Source organism: Mirounga leonina, unplaced genomic scaffold (assembly GCF_011800145.1).
Source record: "Mirounga leonina isolate KUSES-001 unplaced genomic scaffold, KU_Mleo_1.0 Mir_447, whole genome shotgun sequence".
Lineage (NCBI taxonomy): Eukaryota > Metazoa > Chordata > Mammalia > Carnivora > Phocidae > Mirounga > Mirounga leonina.
The window spans coordinates 53,564-73,744 of NW_023270757.1; the positions used below are offsets into that span (position 1 = coordinate 53,564).

The 20,181-nt window shown below is 40.4% G+C and overlaps 1 protein-coding gene across 1 annotated transcript; it reads left to right on the forward strand.

Moving 5' to 3' along the window:
• The first annotated feature begins 14,783 nt into the window (after positions 1–14,783).
• Positions 14,784–15,332, forward strand: LOC117998993 (interferon alpha-14-like). The gene has a single exon (XM_034987896.1). The coding sequence runs from the start codon at positions 14,784–14,786 to the stop codon at positions 15,330–15,332; it is 549 nt and encodes a 182-aa protein (XP_034843787.1).
• The last annotated feature ends 4,849 nt before the right edge of the window (positions 15,333–20,181 follow it).

The following is a 20,181-nucleotide window of genomic DNA, read 5'->3' on the forward strand; positions in this document are numbered from 1 at the left end:
ACAACTTTCATGTTACCCTTAGAATATAGGACGTAATAAATACAGTTCCTGATGTCTTCATCTTTGGTTGTTGGAGGGATAGGAATCTAAAAACAATCCTCAGACTTAGTGTTATGATGAAGAAGGGAAGGAAGTGAATTCTCTCACCTGATGCTGCAATGGAGAAGGTCAGGAAGTACACATAAAAGCTGGGGACCCCTTGACAGGTGACTGGTAGACATGGAGGCACAAATGTCCAGTGTCAGGGGAGAGGTGATCTTGCGTTTGACAAGAAATGCCATGGCTGAGGTCCATATCTAGCAGGGAATGCCAGAGACAGAGGTGTTCATGCGGGGACCGTGTAGTGTGAGAAACAGACATAAACTTGATTCTGAGGCTCTCCAACCATTGAAGGGAGGGGAGGGAAGAGCCACAAGGAGACAGTGGACTCATGGCCACACAGTACGTGGATAATAAGAGAGGATGCTGATGAGTATATTTAACGACATAAATGTGCTTCGAAGACCATCAGTGGATTCCTGGAAGATGTGGATTGAAACTGCCTGGCGTGTCAGAAAACTAGATGCCTTTGCTGACCTCATGACAGTCGGTTGGGTGGAATCATAAGCAGAGACCACACTGGAGCCGATGGGAGCATAAATAAGAGAAGTCAGTGGATCTGAAGTGGAGAAGAATATGGCATGGGATCTGGGAATAATGGGGTTCGTTTTTCTGTGCATAGTTTGCCCTTTTATGCCGTATGTTTTTTCCTGAGTGATTTCATGGAATTGATTTTCTGGCAAATCATGTTAATGTGTTTAGTACTGTATTTAGTGTGAATCACGACGTAACCGAGTGAATGTCATGCTTCCTTCCCTCCCAGGAAGCTGTGGCCATCAGTATAGTCCAGTGCCCACCAGTCACCCCTCCTGGAGCCCTGAATTCACAGAAAGCCTCTGCCTTGCACCCCCTGTGCCTCACACCACCACCCCATTCTCCTTATTCTCCTACAGCATTTATCTAGGTTATGAACAAATCTTCTGTCACCATCGTGAATACATTCAAGACCCCAAGGAATCCCCCTCAGTTATACTGAGATATAACTGACATATAATATCATATTTGTTTAAAGTGTACAACATAATGGTTTGACGTATGTATATACTGTGAAATGATTACTAAGTTTAGTTAACTTCCACCACCTCATATGGTCACAATTTTTTTCTCCTGATGAGGACTTTTAAGATCTACTCTAAGCAACTTTCAAATATATGATAGAGTCCTGTTAACTATAATCATGCTGTGCATTATATCCCCAGAACTGATTTCTCTTATAATTAGAAGTTTGTGCCTTTGGCCACCTTCACCCACTTGCCCATCTCCCCCACCTCTGGCATCCACCAGTCTGTTGCATACTTTAATGCCCTTCATCTGTATTTACTCATTTCATACACTAATCCTTGAAAACATACCATTATTGTCCCTCATATTAAGGATGAGGAAACTAGAGAACATAGTGTTTATGTTATTTGCCGAAGTTCTGCTAATAGTGTATAGCAGAGCTGGAATTCAACCTTCAAACTCTGGCTCCAGAAGCACATTCCTTAACCACTAAAATAGATGGTACGAACTATCAGGCCAAGCTGGGGCACAGTCCAAAACAATAAAATGAGATGTGTTGAAGAATAACCACTGCCTTCCACATAGCACTTTGCATATAGCTTCACACCTACTCTTCCAGTGTATATTCCCTCACATGTAGCTCAGAACACCATGCAGAGGTGTGAGGTTTTGAGATGGCAAGGTTTTTGCCCAAGAGTCACAGCTGGTAAGAAGAAGTCAGATGTGATCTCAGAATGGATTAGGGCCTATTATTTTCTTATCCATTTCACAGAAGACAGTAGTAAATAGAGGCCAGGATTGAATGTGTAATGGTCCCCTACCTTGAGGAAGCCCAGCTAAGCATGTTCCCTGTGTTTGGTGTTAAAGTTGTAAGAAGTTCTAGATGTGCCTTGTCTCTGTACCGAATGTTTAGATGCAACATGGTGCCTCAGAATTCTTGGGGTCTTAAAGAAAGACAAATACTGGGGCACCTGGGTGGCTCAGCTCGTTAAGTGTCTAACACTTGATTTTAGCTCAGATCATGAGCTCAGGGCTTGAGTTTGAGCACCGCATTGGACTCCACGCTCAGTGCAGAGTCTGCTAGAGATTCTCTCTCTCCCTCTCCATCTGCCCCTCCCCCCATTGGCAAGCTCTCTCTCTGAATAAACAAATAAATGAAATCTTAAAAAAAAAAAAAAAGAGGGGCGCCTGGGTGGCTCAGTTGGTTAAGCGACTGCCTTCGGCTCCGGTCATGATCCTGGAGTCCCGGGATCGAGTCCCACGTCGGGCTCCCTGCTCAGCGGGGAGTCTGCTTCTCCCTCTCCCGCTCCCCCCCTCTTGTGCTCTCTCTCTCTCAAATAAATAAATAAAATCTTTAAAAAAAAAAAGACAAATACTGTGTGATCTCACTTATATATAGAATTTTAAAAGACTGAACGCTATTGAAAGTGACTATTCATACCCAGTCTTGGAATCTCACTTCCAGGAAGTCTTCTTCTAAATATCTTTGACTCAGGTTCATCTCCAGCTACTGATAATGTCCAATGTAGAATTTCTATGAGAAGCAGTCAGAGCCGTCCTCCAGAAATAACAGAAAGGAAACACTCAGCTTTTGGTGGAGCAACCCTATATCCCCATTGTCCAGACTATGGTCTGAGTCAGCTCACAACCCAGAAAAAAGATGGGGCTAGAGAATGGATCTACTTTAAATTCTTTTTTTTAAAAAAGTTTTCTGTCAAATATTTTAGGAGAGATTTGTATAAACACTTTACCAAAGAAGTATCCAGGTGACAAAAATATGAAGAGATGCTCAACACCATTAGTCATTTGGAAAATGCCATTTTACACCCTCAGACACCTCTACATGCTGATGAAAATAGTTAAAATGAAAAAGACTGACCATACTGAGTGTTGGGTAGGATGTGGAGCAAATGGAACTCTCCTTCATTGCTCATGGGAAAGTATAATGGTACAACCATTTTGGAAGACAGATTGGCTTTTCCTTGAAAAGGTCAACATATACTTCCATATGATTAAGCCATTCCATTCCTAGGTATTTACCTCAGAAAAACAAAAACAAAACAGATAGACCAAAATTGTACTTTGTTTTCTCTAATGTCTTTCATCTTCCCTATTGACTATCCTATAGGAAAAACAAATAAGCAAGCAAACAAAAATAAACAACAATATTTTTTGGAATAAAAATGTATTTAATAAAATTTAAAAAACACAATGGCCAAGTGCATGGTATAAAGTAAGTGCTCAAAGACTGTCATACAAACACTGGTCTACTATAAGCATAATTTCTCATTTCTTCACCAACGTATGTCATCACTCTGGCTCTAATCGATAAAGATCTCCCCTTACCCATTTTGTCGTATCTGCACTACTTGAGGCTTTTTGAGAATTAACACCTCCCTCTCCCTTCTCTTAGTGCTAGGAAAATTTACAGATTCAAGCTCTAAACGGATGCACCGGGAGAGAATAGAGCTGGAGGTTTCGGGCAGTTCTTTACAAAGTCTCATTATTGGTCAAATACATACCTGCAGGGGAAAAAAGAAAAAATTTACTTAGTGAAAAAAAAATGTGTGTGTGGTGTAAAGAAGATTGCCCTAGCAGATCCAGGTTATCAGATTTATTATTATTATTATTATTATTATTATTATTATTATTATTATTGTTACTTAGATTTCTTATGTAAACCTTAAACTTCTGTGGGTCTCAGGTGATTTTTTTTCCCTTCAGGTCATTTATCTATATGACGTTGGTCACGTTTGTGAAAATACAAGGTGTGGTCCAATTGCTTTCTGAAGTCATTTCTCTATCTGGGATCCTATGGGAAAGATCTAGAAGAAATATGTTCTGGGGTAGGCAGAGGGTACTCCTCTGCTACTATTTGCTCTTCAGCTCCCCTGAAAAGGAAACTCCGACTATGGTTAGACCAACCACAGGATAGTTGAAGGACACCTGCAAGGTAGTGCCTTAAAAGGCATCCTTTGAGACCTTCATTCCTCATCTGAGGCAGCTGGAGCCCTAATGGACTCACCTGGAATCTCAGTCACACCTTCTAGAGCCTTCTGTCTATCCCCTGCCTTGAACTGTTTCCACGTTCATCTAATTTCTGTCCCACTGCCTCCTACCTGACTGCTTTCTTGCGACCTTCCCCCTTGAGCCTGACAAGTAGCTGGAAGGTCACTTCTTTTTTTTTTTTTTTTTTTTAAGATTTTATTTATTTGACAGAGAGACACAGTGAGAGAGGGAACAAAAGCAGGGGGAGTGGGAGAGAGAGAAGCAGGCTTCCCACCGAGCAGGGAGCCCAATGCGGGGCTCGATCCCAGGACCCTGGGATCATGACCTGAGCCGAAGGCAGACACCTAACAACGGAGCCACCAAGGCATGCCTGGAAGGTCACTTCTCAGTGACTCCAGTGGTCCCAGCTCATGGTCTTCCTCATTGTGCACATCACAGAGACCCAAAGATCAGCCATCTTGGTCCTCGGCGGGAATCCTAGTCCAGCTTGCTTGAAAGGGGTATCAGAAAGCCCCAAGGGATGGAGATAAAATTCGACTTTTTATGGTCCAAACACTTAGGATGATCCTCTGATTATTCCAGGAAGGTTGTTGAGCCTGGCTGGAAAAAGTTTTTTCTCGCCTCATCATGAATGAATCACAGTGAATTTTCTTCTGGCTCAAAATACTTTGGTGTTCATTCCGTCCTTTGCTATCCACCCTAATGTCACCCTGCCCTGACAGCGCATCCTTATCATTCTGGGCCACACAGGCAGTGCTCGTTGTCAGGTGATCATGACATAGCTCGTGAGAAGCCACCTGGAGGAAATGTCCAGTGAGCATATGCTCTTAACGAATGTTTTCCATGAAGGAAATTACTGATGGGTTATTGATGGGGGTGGGGGTGGGGTGGGTGAGCAAATTTGCATAACAGAACTCAAGGATTCTTAGAGAAAACAGGAACCCAAAGCCCAACCCCATTCATCCCAAGATTCAGTTATATATATATTCAGTTATATACTTGGTAATTGTCTTGGTGTGGTGCCTGATACAACACAGCCCCAGGATACCAGAAATACTTACAAACAAAAGTGCTGATGAAATACAAATGTCCCTTTTTTGGTTTAAACTGGCCTGTTTATTACACTATGCCAATTATATGTATAAACGTACTTTGGAGCAAGATGACTATGTGGGTCTAAGAACATTTCACATTACTGGGGTCACTATTATGAATTAGAATTTATTCTGCCTCACTTACACACTTGTTTCTTTGTTTTTAAATGGGCAGAACATCAAAAATGTTCTTTCTTTTATTTCTAATTTCCTGCCTTCTTCCCAGCTGGAGGCCCTGGAAGGGAGACCCAGTCTCTGAGGCAGGAATTGACCCACGTACAGTAGATGGCAGTGTAATACCAGCTTTCCATACCTTTAAGGCCCACATCGCTCACTAGTCAAGACGGACTCGGAAGGAAGCTGAGAGCCGGCAGAACAGAGAAGGAAATGTTGCCTAAAATCTTTATTCTCTCTTTGTTTTAGCTTGATCCCCAGTCCAGCACTGGATAGTAAATCACCAAAGAGAGGCCACTGAAGGCCTACAGTGACAGATGGAGAGCGTGGAGGGGAGGAGGCCCCGTGGCTTATACTCCACACTCAGACTAACTTGATTCATCTGCCTTTTTGGTTAAAGGTTGGAGGGAGCCATCAAAAAGGGGTAGCCTACATGGCACTCATATAGATCTTCCATTTGTTTCCTTAGTTGTAAGTGTACCTTACTGCAGTTTCAGTATGAATCTTGAAAAACATGTCAGAAATACAATGACTAATAATGGCAATAAAATTATTCTCATTCAAAGATTTTGCATTCCAGGATGAGAACCGTCTTCAGAGCCAATTTAGTAAGTAGCAAGAATATCAAAGTCATTGCCTTACAGTCATATGCTTCATCTTAAAATTGTTTAAAGCAAGTTGATTACCACCTGACTGACCACATGACCCCTGAGAAGGTCCAGCGATTGATTACATTTGGAATATAGGCACTTATTTCGCATACTGCACCCAATTTACTGCCATTCTTTTTTTTTTTTTTTTTTTTAAGATTTTATTTATTCATGAGAGACAGAGAGAGGCAGAGGGAGAAGCAGGCTCCCAAGGAGCTGGGAGCCTGATGCAGGACTCGATCCCAGGATGCTGGGATCATGACCTGAGCCGAAGGCAGACGCTTAACCATCTGAGCCACCCAGACGCCCAATTTACTGCCATTCTAAGAGCATTCAAAATTAAATATCTTTGTTTTCTAAAATAAGAAGTCAGGGCACCTGGGTGGCTCAGTTGGTTAAGCAGCCAACTCTTGGTTTTGGCTCAGGTCGTGATCTCAGGGTTGTGAGATGGAACCCTGTGCTCAGCACGGAGTCTGCTTGTCCCTCTCCCTCTGCTCCTCCCCTACTCGCTCTCTCTCTCAAATAAATAAATAAATTCTTTAAAATCAAATAAAATAAAGAAGTCAATTCCTATTCACTAACTTTTTAGACCTTCTCCTCTGTTTATATATGAACATAAATTCACATGCATATCTTTGTGTATGTCTCTTGTGTACAATTGTTATGCTGACTACTAGCAACAGTGCTAGTAAGAACTGAGAGTAAATCGGGACACCTGGGTGGCTCAGCCGTTAAGCGTCTGCCTTTGGCTCAGGTCATGATCCCAGGGTCCTGGGATCGAGCCCCGCTTCGAGCCCTGCATCGAGCCCCGCATTGGGCTCCCTGCTCGGCGGGAAGCCTGCTTCTCTCTCTCCCACTCGCCCCGCTTATGTTCCCTCTCTCGCTGTGTCTCTCTCTGTCAAATAAATAAATATTAAAAAAAAAAAATTGGGAGTAAATAATAAAATCAGTTAAAATCCATTTTCAATTAAAATTTAAAAATTTATTTCTAAAGTATTGTACAATTTTTCACTCAAAAATTAAGACATAATTTAAATTGTTTTAAAAACATATTGTCTTTGATAATAATTGGGGAGCTGGAGGGAATATGACAAGTGTCGAAAAAATAAAAGTAATATAGACAGTAAAGCATAAATCAATACATTTGAGAACCAAACATATATGGTTAAGATTATAAGTATAAACTGCTTAAACTTCCTTATTAAAAGAAAAAACTCTTGATTGATTTAAAGCACAAATTTCATTATTACTTTGCACAGGGAGATAAGCCTAAAATCAAATAATACTATATATATAATACTAAAATGGTTCAAGGAAAGATGGGCAAAGGCAGAGCAAGAAAACTCAACAAAGGAAAGTAATTAGAGGTGGCAATATTAATATGCGATATTGATAATGATTAACAATACTGACATCCATGAGAAATGAATGAGTTAAATTTGAGAAAGAGGGTCAACATACATAGGACACAAATATAATCTGTAATTAAATTATAAAAGACATGGAAATAAAATTCAAATCATATAAAAAATTAAGCAAAAATTTTTAGTAATATATAGAAAGGTGAACAAAAATATGATGGTAGCTTTGCAATTTTAGGACAATGTCTATAAAATAATTATAGAAAAATAATAAGGATGAGAAGAATTGGAAAATATGATTTAAAAGAGTAAATTAGTGGTTAAGACTCCAGGGCACTATAATTTCTCTCAAATATTTATAAATCATTCACAAAAGTCATCATATATTAAACTACAAAGAAAATATCAAATATTCCTTCAGAGCAAAAATACTGTAAGTTGTATGCTCAGATCACAATGTCTGAAATCAATTTTAAAATAATTTTTAAACCAATCAATTAGATATTTAAGATCATACTGATAGGGTGCCTGGGTGGCTCAGTTGGTTAAGCGACTGCCTTCGGCTCAGGTCATGATCCTGGAGTCCCGGGATCGAGTCCCGCATCGGGCTCCCTGCTCGGTGGGGAGTCTGCTTTGCCCTCTGACTCTATCCCCTCTCATGTGTTCTCTCTCATTCTCTCTCTCTCAAAATAAATAAATAAAATCTTTAAAAAAAAAAAAAAGATCATACTGATAAATTATAGTCAAGTCAGAGAGAAAAAAATGAGAAATTTAGTAATGGAAATTAAAGCACTATTAAAATTTGCAGAAGCAGTCACAGTTACACACTAAGATAAACTCACAGCTTTATCCAACATATGAATTGAAAATAGACTGGCCTTATTTATTAAAGTCAATAAAAGAATTCTAAATAATATTAATACACTGTATAAATAATAAAAGCTAATGTTTATTGAATTTTCACTCTACTCTGTGCTAGATACCTTACAGGAAGTATTTTTACCTTCTCAACAATCCTAGCATGCCCTTAAACAATATCTTATTCTCTGCTGCATATCCAGAGATCATAATATTTATTGAGCACCTACTGTGTGCAAGAGCAGCAGATGATAGAAGCTATTAAGCAGCAGAACTATGATTCAAACTCAGTATTTTCCCAATTCCATATGCTTTCCTCTGTGACAGAATTCAAAATCACATGAACAACCCTGTTCATCATGATTAAGAGAATATCATAGAAATATAAAGATGATTTTATACAAGAAGATATATTTATATAATGCATTATTTATCACACCAGAACTTGTTAAGTGGTAGTTTCTTTTTTTTTTTTTAAAGATTTTATTTATTTATTTGAGACAGAGAGAATGAGAGAGACAGAGAGCACATGAGAGGGGGGAGGGTCAGAGGGAGAAGCAGGCTCCCTGCTGAGCAGGGACCCCGATGCGGGACTCGATCCCGGGACTCCGGGATCATGATCTGAGCCGAAGGCAGTCGCTTAACCAACTGAGCCACCCAGGCGCCCTAAGTGGTAGTTTCTTAAGGACTCATTGCAATGTGGAGTCTAAAACTAAATCGGTAAACTTTTAAAATCGTATTACATAAAAACCTATCAATCTGACTTACTCTTTGAACAGATCTTCATCGCCCATGCATAATTTTGTAATACATGCATTGGTCATTCAGAAAATATTGCTTCACTGAGATATTCTGTCATTACAGATCTATATATATTTCAGTTATTATAACCAAGTGATTTATTTGTTAATATCACCATTGTTGTCATCACAAAAGTCTTTTAAGTATTGAGAAGTTGTCAAGTTTGCAGTGGTAGGTTTTCCAAAATTTTAATTGTCTACTGAAAGCGTAAATGTTATCATTGGCAACTAATGTTTTTCTTTGAGTAACAAGTTCACTTTGTAAGTATCTTGAGAAAATGTTTGTCACGTGCCCAAGTCTGAGTAACCATAGTTTGTCTGCCGTCCTTTCAAGTAAAAATGGATTCTGTGAAGAGTGGCTAGTTTAGCTCACAACTCAAAAAATCACAGACATGCTTTTCCTTAAAACAATCATCATGCCTGCAGCAGAAGTGCTTGTCACACAGAATATTAAAAGACTATCACAGAGAATATTCAAAAGATGTGTACTCAGAAGATTTAATAAAATTAATACTCTTTCTATTTCATCAAGGGAATTATTAAGTGAAACTGGCTTTCCTTTTACTTCAAGTATATTACAGTAAAAAATGTAATAATTACTGGTACATTTTGGTGCCACTGCCTTGATTGACACTTGGGCACCAGGAGTTTTACCCATCTTTGTTTTTGCACCCTCAGTGCAAGTTGTTAATATGGTGAAAAAAGCAAATAATGTCTTGATATTGTAATAGAAGTAATTTTGACATCACAGATCCCCTTAAAGTGTTTTGAGGACTCCTAGGGCCCACAGACCACACTTTGAGAACTGCTAGTCTGATGAATTGCCCTGCACCTGCTCTGGTCAGGCTACTCTCTTATTTTAAATCCTAAAGTAACTTCCCTTGTCTCCTAAGATAAAGTCTAACGCCTTTAAGATAGTCTATTTGTTGAACTTCTTTCCATTTCTCCAGCATCATTATAGGGCATACTTTTCATCTGTCAATAGAGTGTACCTCCTCTGGTCTTTTTCACTCTTTCAAATGTACCAGGCCCTTTCCTGCTACAGGGCTACCCCCTCCCTATGCAGTTGCTTTTTCCCCTGGGACATTTTGCCCTCCATGTGATATTTAACAAACCCCTACTCATTTTTCCAGTCTCCTACTTCATAGTACTTCCCTGGGGAAAACTGAAAGTACTCTAAATGAGCTACCCATGAAACTCACTGCCATAGCATCTTTTACTTCTGTGTAGCCCAGATCCCAAATGTAAATACCTAATTATATTATAACTACTTCCTCAATGGCTAGGTCTTTTGCTCCAACATACTCCAGTGAAACTACACATCTCGTACTCAAGACTCTAACCCCAAGGCCAATAAATGAACAAATGAAGTTCACCACATATTTTTATACTTAGTTTACAGAATTAGGATTTTGAAGAAGGTCTATAAAAAAAAGAAGAGAAATAACTTACACTTAATAAGTCAAAACCCAGCATTTTTATTAAAGCTCTGAGACAGGTCACAGCTAATGGAGATCTTGGGTTGGGAAATCATCACCAGTGCCATCAGTGAAGAAAGTACTGAAGTACTTGGTAAGCCATCAGTAAGTTCCAAGAAGTCCTTCTGGTGGAGATGGTGAGCTTTTTTTTTTTTTTTAAGATTTTATTTATTTATTTGACAGAGAAAGACACAGTGAGAGAGGGAACACAAACAGGGGGAGTGGGAGAGGGAGAAGCAGGTTTCCTGCCGAGCAGGGAGCCCAATGGGGGACTCAATCCCAGGACCCTGGGATCATGACCTGAGCCGAAGGCAGACGCTTAATGACTGAGCCACCCAGGCGCCCCAGATGGTGAGCTTTTGTCCAGCTTCTCTGAAAATTTTCTGATTATGGGTCTCTCAGGTATTGAGTGAAAAGTTGTCATTTTCTGAATTTCCCTCAGAACTTTGTACTTCCCCATTTTGGGTTTTACTTTCTCATCAAAGATCTGGAAAATTGTCGTAAGTTTCAACTCTTTCTGTATTCCTACAATTGAAGTAAAATTCACTCACTAAAAAATTAGAAGCCCTAATTCAATGGAATGCTTATCATCTTAACAAAAACCAACTTTGAACTAATGATAGAGCTATCTGGATCTTTTTTCCTCATGTTAAGAACACCCTTTAAGGAAGTTTTGCTAGGCTTCTTTTTTAAAATCTTCTTTAGTTTGGGTGCCTGGGTGGCTCAGTCAGTTAAGTGTCTGCCTTGGGCTCGGGTCATGATCTTGGGGTCCTGGGATCGAGCCCTGCATCAGGCTCCCTGCTCAGCAGGGAGTCTGCTTCTCCCTCTCCCTCTGCCCCTCCTCCCTACTCATGCTCTCTCTCTCTCTTCTCTTCTCTCTCTCTCTCAAATAAATACAATCTTTAAAAAAATAAAATCTTCTTTATTCCCCTTCCAGATGGCTCTCTTGGAAGTGTTGATCAGGTGTGAAAGATAACCTGATTTGTATACACATGGATCTCACCTTATTCTCTGCTGCAAAACATTTAATTTGTCAAATTTGGTTTTATTTACTCTGCTTAATTGAGAAAATTACTGAACATTTACTATGTGCCAATTCTTACACTGAGCTCAGGCTATACCAAGATGATTAAACCTGTAATCCTGCCCACAAGAAGAGTAAAATGCAACCTCTACTACCATAGGGCTGTTCAAGTTGTTAGAATGTGTGTTTGCTGCTTTGTGGCAGCTTCTTGGCGTTAGCCCAGACCATTGTCTTAGCTCTGGCGACGTAATGGTTAAACCACCCTTGCTTTTCTTTGCTATTTTTATATAATTATAAAATTGTTGTTTTTTCTTTTGTATTTGTCTTTTCTCTTTGTAAAAGTGGTCCTAAGGCTCCCCACAATCTTTACTATTTCCACTTTGAGGTTTGTTGCAAAACAAGGAAGGGAAAACGTAAGAGAAAAGAAGAGATAACATTTCCTGTATGATTTTCAAGACATCAGAACTTGCCTCTCTCTTTTTCACATTCCTAGAGAGTAAAAGGAAGCAATTATAAAAACGTAATGCACAAAACGCAAATGGAAAGTAGATGCTGAAAATGAAAGGAAAACAAGTGGCATCTTCTCTGTCCAAATGATGAAATGGTTACTTAAACTACACAAGGGATTACGAGCTCTATAGAGTGGCAGATTCAAACCAGCCTGTGTGAGACAAGTCCCCAGGGAGGGCAGCTGGCCCTTTAAGGCAAGCTGTTACCTAAAGGGCGGGCTAGTTTTCAGCTTTGCTGAATCAGAAAACCCATCTATCTAGATATTTGTCTGTTTACTTTTTTTTCACAGAGAAGATGATATTCTGAGGACTTAGTCATACCAATTCATACTCAAAAGAGACTGGGTTATAGATGGGACGGCCATTTTATTAATGTGTGCGAGGTCAGCTATTACCCGGAAGCTCATAGATGTTAGTCATTTGGATGGAGCACTCCCTGTCACATAAACACAAGCTCGTGTTCACATAAGAGATGAGATTAGAAATAAAAACGTTTATTAGTGAGCTGAGAAGGAAGGGAAGGGAAGGGAAGGGAAGGGAAGGGAAGGGAAGGGAAGCAGATCACTTCAGGGAAACTTCCACCCAGTTCGCACAGTCGGATGGGTTCACTTTCTCTGTTGTGGCCACGGCTAACAGATGTTGAGTGCTTATTTTGCCCAGGCATTGTTACAGGTACATGACATCATCCTATCTTCACAACAACCCAGTGAAATAGATATGGTTATCAATTCTGTATGACAGAGGAGAAAAACGAGGAGCCCAAGGTCACACACCCATGCAGAGGCTGGAGCTATGACATGAACCCCCGATGTCTGGCCCCAGAGTCTACTGGCCTAGCCACTAGATTGGGCCTTCCCCTCTGATGATGTTCTTCCTACCTTAGATTAACACTTAGCAGTTCTTACCCTCCAGTCGCCACTCTTAGTGACCAAAAAGCAACATTTGGGGGTGCCTGGGGGACGCAGTCAGTTAAGTGTCCAATTCCTGGTTTTGGCTCGTGTCATGATCTTCCGGTCGGGTTGGTCGTGGGATCTAGCCCCGCATCAGGGTCCCTGCTCAGAGCAGAGTCTGCTTGAGTTTCTCTCTCCCTCTCCCTCTGCCCCTCCCCACTGCTTGTGCTGTCTCTCTCTAAAATAAATAAATAAATCTTTTTTAAAAAGCACCATTCGGTTATTTCAGAGACTTTACAGGATACAGCTCCCTTTTCACTTGCCAAGTTCCAGTCCTGTCTTCCAAATGATGTGTTTTGTTGATCTCTACTGGATCTTTGAAACCCCCTGTTCCCATCTGAAATATTTTCAGAAATTATCCTGGAGGTTAAAGGATCCATTTCACATAGATATCACATGAGTGGTCTTAAACTCACTGAAGATATTGTTTGGAAAACAATACTGCAGAATAGAACTTATTCTTACTATCCCTGCTTTCAGAAGACTGTCATCTTCTGACACAGTCCCCAAATTTTAGGCCTACTCGCTTTTTGGAAAATGTAGTCCTTTTTGTACTTGCTACGGGACAGAAAGCTCTCTGCGTGCCTCCTCTATGACAGACACTCAAGATACACATTCCTGCCCTCAGGGAGCTTACAGTTTATCAGGGCAATCAGATATTCAACAAATAATTAAATTGATTACTTAATTACAAACAGAATGTAGTCAAAGGAGAATGCTTAAGATTATGAAGTAATATGGAGGCAGAACAGTATAGCAGTGAAGTATCACGTATATAATAAATTGTAGCTTTTAGCAAGTTAAGTAACCTCTCTGAGATTTTGGTTTCCTTATTTGCAAAATATAATTAGAGTAATTACCTCATAGGGAAGTTATGAAGTTTAAATGAAATACTGTTTGTAAAACACTTTGCTGAGAGCCTACATGTAATCTGAAGATTGCTGCCATTAATACTAAAATAATCTGCGTGTTACAGTTTCCATGAAGACATATCAAGGTAAGCTTTGAATACTATTGCAGTCCCATTAGCCCTGATAGGTAGGATATCACTTGTCAGTGGAATACCTAAGGATATGAGATTATCTGGATTACCATTCAATGACTAAGGCAAAGTTTTTACTGTGAGAGGTTGTACTTGGTAGAGAACCAAGAGAATCACACATATGCAATCTTGAATCTTTTAGGGAAACCAGCACCTAGCAAAGTGCTTGGCAGACCATAATTTATTTTTGACAAATGATATCTGCAAAATTGTTTTCCAAACAATATCTTCAGTAACCAACTCAAGTGATACCTTTGAAGTACATATACAACTGACACTTTTTAAAGAAGGGGGAAAGGTGCAAATAAGGAAAAAAATAAGAAAAACTTAAATCTCCTGTTTTATAAGTTTTTGTATATTTCCTGCTGACCTGGAAAGACCACCATTTCTTGCATAAGTATTTCTCCCTTTTCTGACTTTGTCTAGGCTTTTCTTCCCAAGAACAACCTGGGAGGTGTGAAAAATATGTTATAATGCTGTGTAAATACTATATTGGCACACATGGTTGGAGTCCCTCATCTAGGTGCTCATGTTAATAAATGTGCATTTTTAATTGACTTTGTAAAAAAAAAAGAGAGAAAGTAGAAAGGGAAAGGAACGCGTGACAGTGGAAAAACCCAGAAAATGGAAGTTTCTATATTCACTATTTAAAAGGCACTCATCACCCAAAGTTCTCAGAACCTACCGAGACTTCCTCTTCAGGCAGTCCTGCAGAATCCCCTGCAGCTGCCTAATGGCCCTCTCAGTCTCTGTGCTGCTGGCCCTGGTGATGTTATGCTCCAGCCCTGCCTGCTCTCGGGACTGCGCCCTGCATCCAAGCCATGGCAATCCAGAAACCTTCATGCTATTGAGTCAAATGGAGAAAATCTCCATTCTGTCTTGTCTGAAGGATAGGACTGACTTCAGCTTTCCTCAGATGCTTGTGGATGGGAACAAGTTTGAGAAGACAGAAGCCACGCTTGTCATGCACGAGATGCTCCAGCAGATCTTCAACCTTTTCAGCAAAAGTGACTCTCTTGTGGCTTGGGATGAGACCCTACTGGACAAATTCCTCGCTGGGCTTCATCAGCAGGTGGATGATCTGGAGACATGTTTGGAGGAAGAAAAGAATGTGGAACTGTTAAGTGAGAACTCCAGACTGGCTGTGAAGAGATACTTCCATGGAATCAGTCTCTATCTTGAAAAGAAAGTATACAGCCACTGTGCCTGGGAGGTTGTCAGGGTGGAAATCAGAAGGTGCTTGTTTTTCATCAATGAGCTCACAGCTAAACTCAGGAAATAAAAAAGATGTTGAGTCTGAAAACTCATCTGGTCAACTAAATGGCTGCTTTCTAGGACTCAAAGTGCAATCATCATCTCTATCTTTATGCCAGAAGAAAAATAAATAATAGCAGATGTATGGGATTATTATAAAGTTATGTTAAATGTTGTAAGTTGTTTAGAACAGAGAAATGCACAATTCATCTGCAATAACTTAAAATCTTTTGTACTTTTTATTTATTTAAATTATTTGAAGTATTTGTGCTGTTCATACTTTTTAAATATTTATTGTTCACAAACCATGTGTTTAGCATTATGTTTTGTATGGGACTACTGTTCATTTTTAAGATATGGGAAATAAAAGCAATTTTTAAAAATCAAATTTCTAGCACACACTTTTTGAATAAAAACCTAACCCAAAGCCTGATCTCACAAAATAAACCTGCGGAAGGTTCCTGAATGAAAAGGAAAGAGGGATAGCCCAACATGGCTAGTGGAAAAGCCAATGCTAATATTCATATGGAATTGCAAGTGACTTCGAATTGCCAAAACAATCTTGAAAAATAAGAGCAAAGTTGGAAGGCTCACATTCTTGATTTCAAAAAATACTACAAACTACAGCTATCAAAACCATGGGATACCAGTCATTGACCAATAGAATAGAATTGAGAACCCAGAAATAAGCCTATACATCTATTGTCACTTGATTTTTGACAAGGGTATTACGACTATTTAGTGAGGAAATAACAGGATCTTCAACAAAATGGTGGTGGGAAAACTGGATATTCACACTGCAAAAGAAGGAATTTGGATCCCAAGCTCACATCACATAGAAAAAAAAATCCAAAATGGATCAAAGGTCTAAATATAAAAGCTAAATCAAAAAAACTCTTAGAGAAAAACAGAAATAAATCTTGAATGACATTAGATTTGCCAATGATTTCTTAGGTAAAACACTAAAAGCATAAGTAACAAAAGAAAAAACTAGATAAATTGAACTTCATCAAAATTATAACTTTTGTGCACTAAAGGACACCATCAAGAAAGTGAAAAGGCAATCTACAGGACAGAAGAAACTATTTGCAAATCATATATCTAATAAGGGTTCAGTATGCAGAATATATAAAGAACTCTTATAACCCAGTAATAAAAAGGCCAAAAACCTAAATGAAAAGGGGCAAAGGATTGAATAGAATTTTTTTGCAAAGAAGATACACAAAGGGACAACAATAATATAAAACGATGTTCAGTATCATTAGTCATTAGGAAAATGCACATCAAAACCACAATGACATACCCCTTCATACTCACTAAGATGGTTAGAATCTAGTAATGGGAAATAATAAGTGTTGGTGAATGTGGAGACATTGGAACCTCTACACATTGTTGGTGGGAATGTAAAATGTTTCAAGTTCTGTGGCCAACAGTTGGTGGTTCTTCAAAAAAGTTAAACATAAAATTACCATATGGTCTAGTAATTTCACTTCTAGGTATAAACCAAAAAGAATTGAAACTGGATATTCAAGTAAATACTTGTACACATATGTTCTCAACAGCACTATACATGATAGCAAAAAGTGGAAACAACCCATTGATGGATGAATGGATAAACTGTTGTGTATTCATGCCATGGAATACTGGTTGGCCATAAAAAGGAAGGAAGTACTGATACATGTTGCAATGGGAATGAACCTTGAAAACATTATGCAAAGTGAGAAGCCAGACACAAAAGTCACTAATTGTATGATCCCATTTAAATAGCTAAAATAGGTAAATTCAGAGAGACAGAAAGCAGATTGTGATTGCCAGGGGCTGAGAAGGAAGAGGGTATGAGAAATGATGACTGCTTAATGTGTATGAAGTTTCCATTTGGGGTGATGAAAAAGCTCTGGGGGCGCCTAGGTGGCTCAGTCAGTTAAGCGTCCAACTCTTGATTCCGGCTTAGGTCATGATCTCAGGGTTGTGAGATGGAGCCCCACATTGGGTTCCACACTGGGCGTGGAACCTGTTTAAGATTCCTCTCTCCCCCTCCTTCCACTCCTCCCCTCTCTCTAAAAAAAAAAGTTCTGGAACTAGATTGTGGTGATGGTTGTACAACATGGTGAACGTACTGAATACCACTGAATTGTATACTTTAAAATGGGTAGTTGATGTAGATGACCTTTTTCTTCCTCTGATCATTTCCCATGTTCATGTCTTCCCTGAAGACTGTAAGTTCCTTAAAGACAAGGAAATACTGGATCCTTTAACCCAACTCAGCTAGTCCAGACTTTGAACAGAGGAATATTTACATGATTGCTGAGTAGTTGGTCCTTTAGAGTGGTGATCATGACTTCCCCTTCCATAGTGTCTTATCCTGTTTACAGGGCAGTACAGGGAGGGCCTAAAGATGGTTAATAAAAGTAAAAAATTAAACCCATATATATAGTAGTTGTGTTGACACAGTAATCAGAATTTTTATGAATGCTGCAGTATTCCAAATTTTCTCTAGTGTGCTAGTCTTGTCTTCTCCTTTGCACATGGTTTTCTTGCAGAGGGACCCTTCTTAGCTACTCCCATGGTTTACTGCAGGTGTTGGGCAAATTGCCTAAACCTTCCATGGCTTAATTTTCATAGTTGTATTATGGGGTTCATAATAATACCTACCGCAGAGGTTTATGAGATTAGATGAGTAATGGACGCAAAATGCCTGGCACAAAGGAGTCACTCAAAAGTGAGATAATTGTTACTATCATTTTTACTAACTGTGCACATAGTAGTTACTCAGTAAATAATTATTCACTTCTGAGTTTCTTATGGTAATTATTTAAAGAAATTCATATGCTTCTTGACCTTTGGTTAATGTCTCTACATTTCAGGAGCTGGGGAGAAAGAATTGGTCAAAAATACAGAAAAGCTGGCAGGGAACTTACCTCAAAAACCAAAGAACAAAAACTTTAGGGGATAAAAGGGTGTTAAAAGTCTTGCATAGATAACAACAGCAATAAAACCCAAATCTAGTTAAAAAATGGGCAAAGGACCTGAACAGACATTTCTCCAAAGAGGATCTACAAATGGCCAATAAGAACGTGAAACGATGCTCAACATCACTAATCATTAGGGAAATGCAAATCAAAACCACAATGAGATGCTACCACACACTGATTAGAATAGTTACTGCAAAAAAAAAAAAAAAAAGTGTTGACAAGGGTATAGAGAAACTGAAACCCTTATACACTGTTGGTGAGAATGTAAAATGGTACAGTTGCTATGGAAAAAAGTATGGTGGTTGCTTAAAAAATTAAAAATAGAATTACCATATGATCCAGCAAATCCCCCTCAAAAGAAGTGAAAGCATGTTCTCAAAGAGATATTTGTGCACTCGTGTTCATAGCAGCATTATTCACAATAGCTAAAAGGTAGAAGCAACTCAAGTGTCTACCGACAGGTAGATATTCGGCTTTAAAAAGGAAAGAAATGTGACACATGCTGCAAGATGGATGGACCTTGAGGACATTATACTAAATGAAAGCCAGTCACGGAAAGACAAGGACTGTAGAATTTCAATTATATGCAGTACCTAGAGTCGTCACATTCATAGATACAGAAGTGGAATAGAGCCTGCCATGGGCTTAGAGGAGGGGAGAACGGGAAGTTGTTTTTTAATGAGTATACAGTTTCGGTTTTGCAAAATGAGAAGAGTCCTGGAGGTTGGTTGTACAACAATGTGAATATAATTAGCGCTATTAAACTATGCACTTCAAAATGGCTAAGATGGTGAATTTTATGCCTTTGCATTTTACCACCATTAAAATTAAACAACAACAACAACACCTTAAGCCTTGCATAGACACACAAACATCGTATCAGTGTGGGTAAAGGCATGGGATTTATTCAGGTTTGAACCAGCGTTTAAGTTCTGACTTCCCACCGGTTAACTGTATGCCCTTGGGAAATATGCTTAACCTTTTGGGGCAGCCTCAGTTTTCTCCTCCACGAAATGGGCATAATAATACCGCGCTGCCTGTCGGGAAAGCGCTCTGAGAAGAACAAATCCCCTCCCCCGCGCGTGAGTCCCAGGCCTTTTCCAGACCGCTGTTCCCAGGCCATCCAACCCTGGCCTGTGGGCCTGCCTCCTCACCGGCAGCGGCGCAGGGCCCCGCGGCTTCCATCCCAGCCAAGCCTGCTGACCGTCCAAACTCCGGGCTTCAGGGACGTGACGTGGGCAGGGGCCTGCGCTGGGCTCCGGGGGGAGGGCGTCACTGCGCTGGGGCCGAGGCGAGCTTGACCTCGGAAGACAGCCTCAGCAGACGCCAGGGCCCTGGGGCTTGCGGGGAGCAGGTGAGGCAGCCGGCGCAGGCCCACTGCTGCCTCCTGCTGGTGCATCCGTGTTTCTGCTGGGGCGCCGGGAGAGAAATGGCGCCAGCCGTCTCCTGCGTGTCCAGAGAGGCCTCTGCAGGGATGCGACCTCCCTGCGTCTCCTCCAAGAAGGGCAAATCATCTCCCCGCCGTGAGCCGCAGGTACTCTTCAGATGGCTGTTCCCATGCTGTCTGTCCCCCGGGGTGCTGGCCGGCCTTCTCCCGGGGGCAGGGCGGTGCCCTCGGGGCTCTAGGCCGGCCAAGCCCACCGACCTTTCAAACCCCAGGCTTGAAGCCCCGCTGGCTGCCAGAACTCACAAAACCTCTCTCTTTTTCCCAGCACATGGCTTTTGAGAATGTTCTCCATGTGGGCTTCCCTTTGTGCTCCTCTCTCTGTCTCTCTCTCGCTTCCGCAACCACGGCTCCCTCTCCTTTCTGCCCCAAACCATGTCTCTGCCCTTCCAACCCTCTTCGGTGAGGCTTTTTCTCGCCCTATTAGTTGTGGAGTTTGTTGTGTCGATCTTCAGACCGAT

What these genes read in the sequence shown, in the direction of transcription:
- LOC117998993 (XM_034987896.1), top strand. Translation starts at nt 14,784, where the DNA reads ATGGCCCTCTCAGTCTCTGTGCTGCTGGCCCTGGTGATGTTATGCTCC.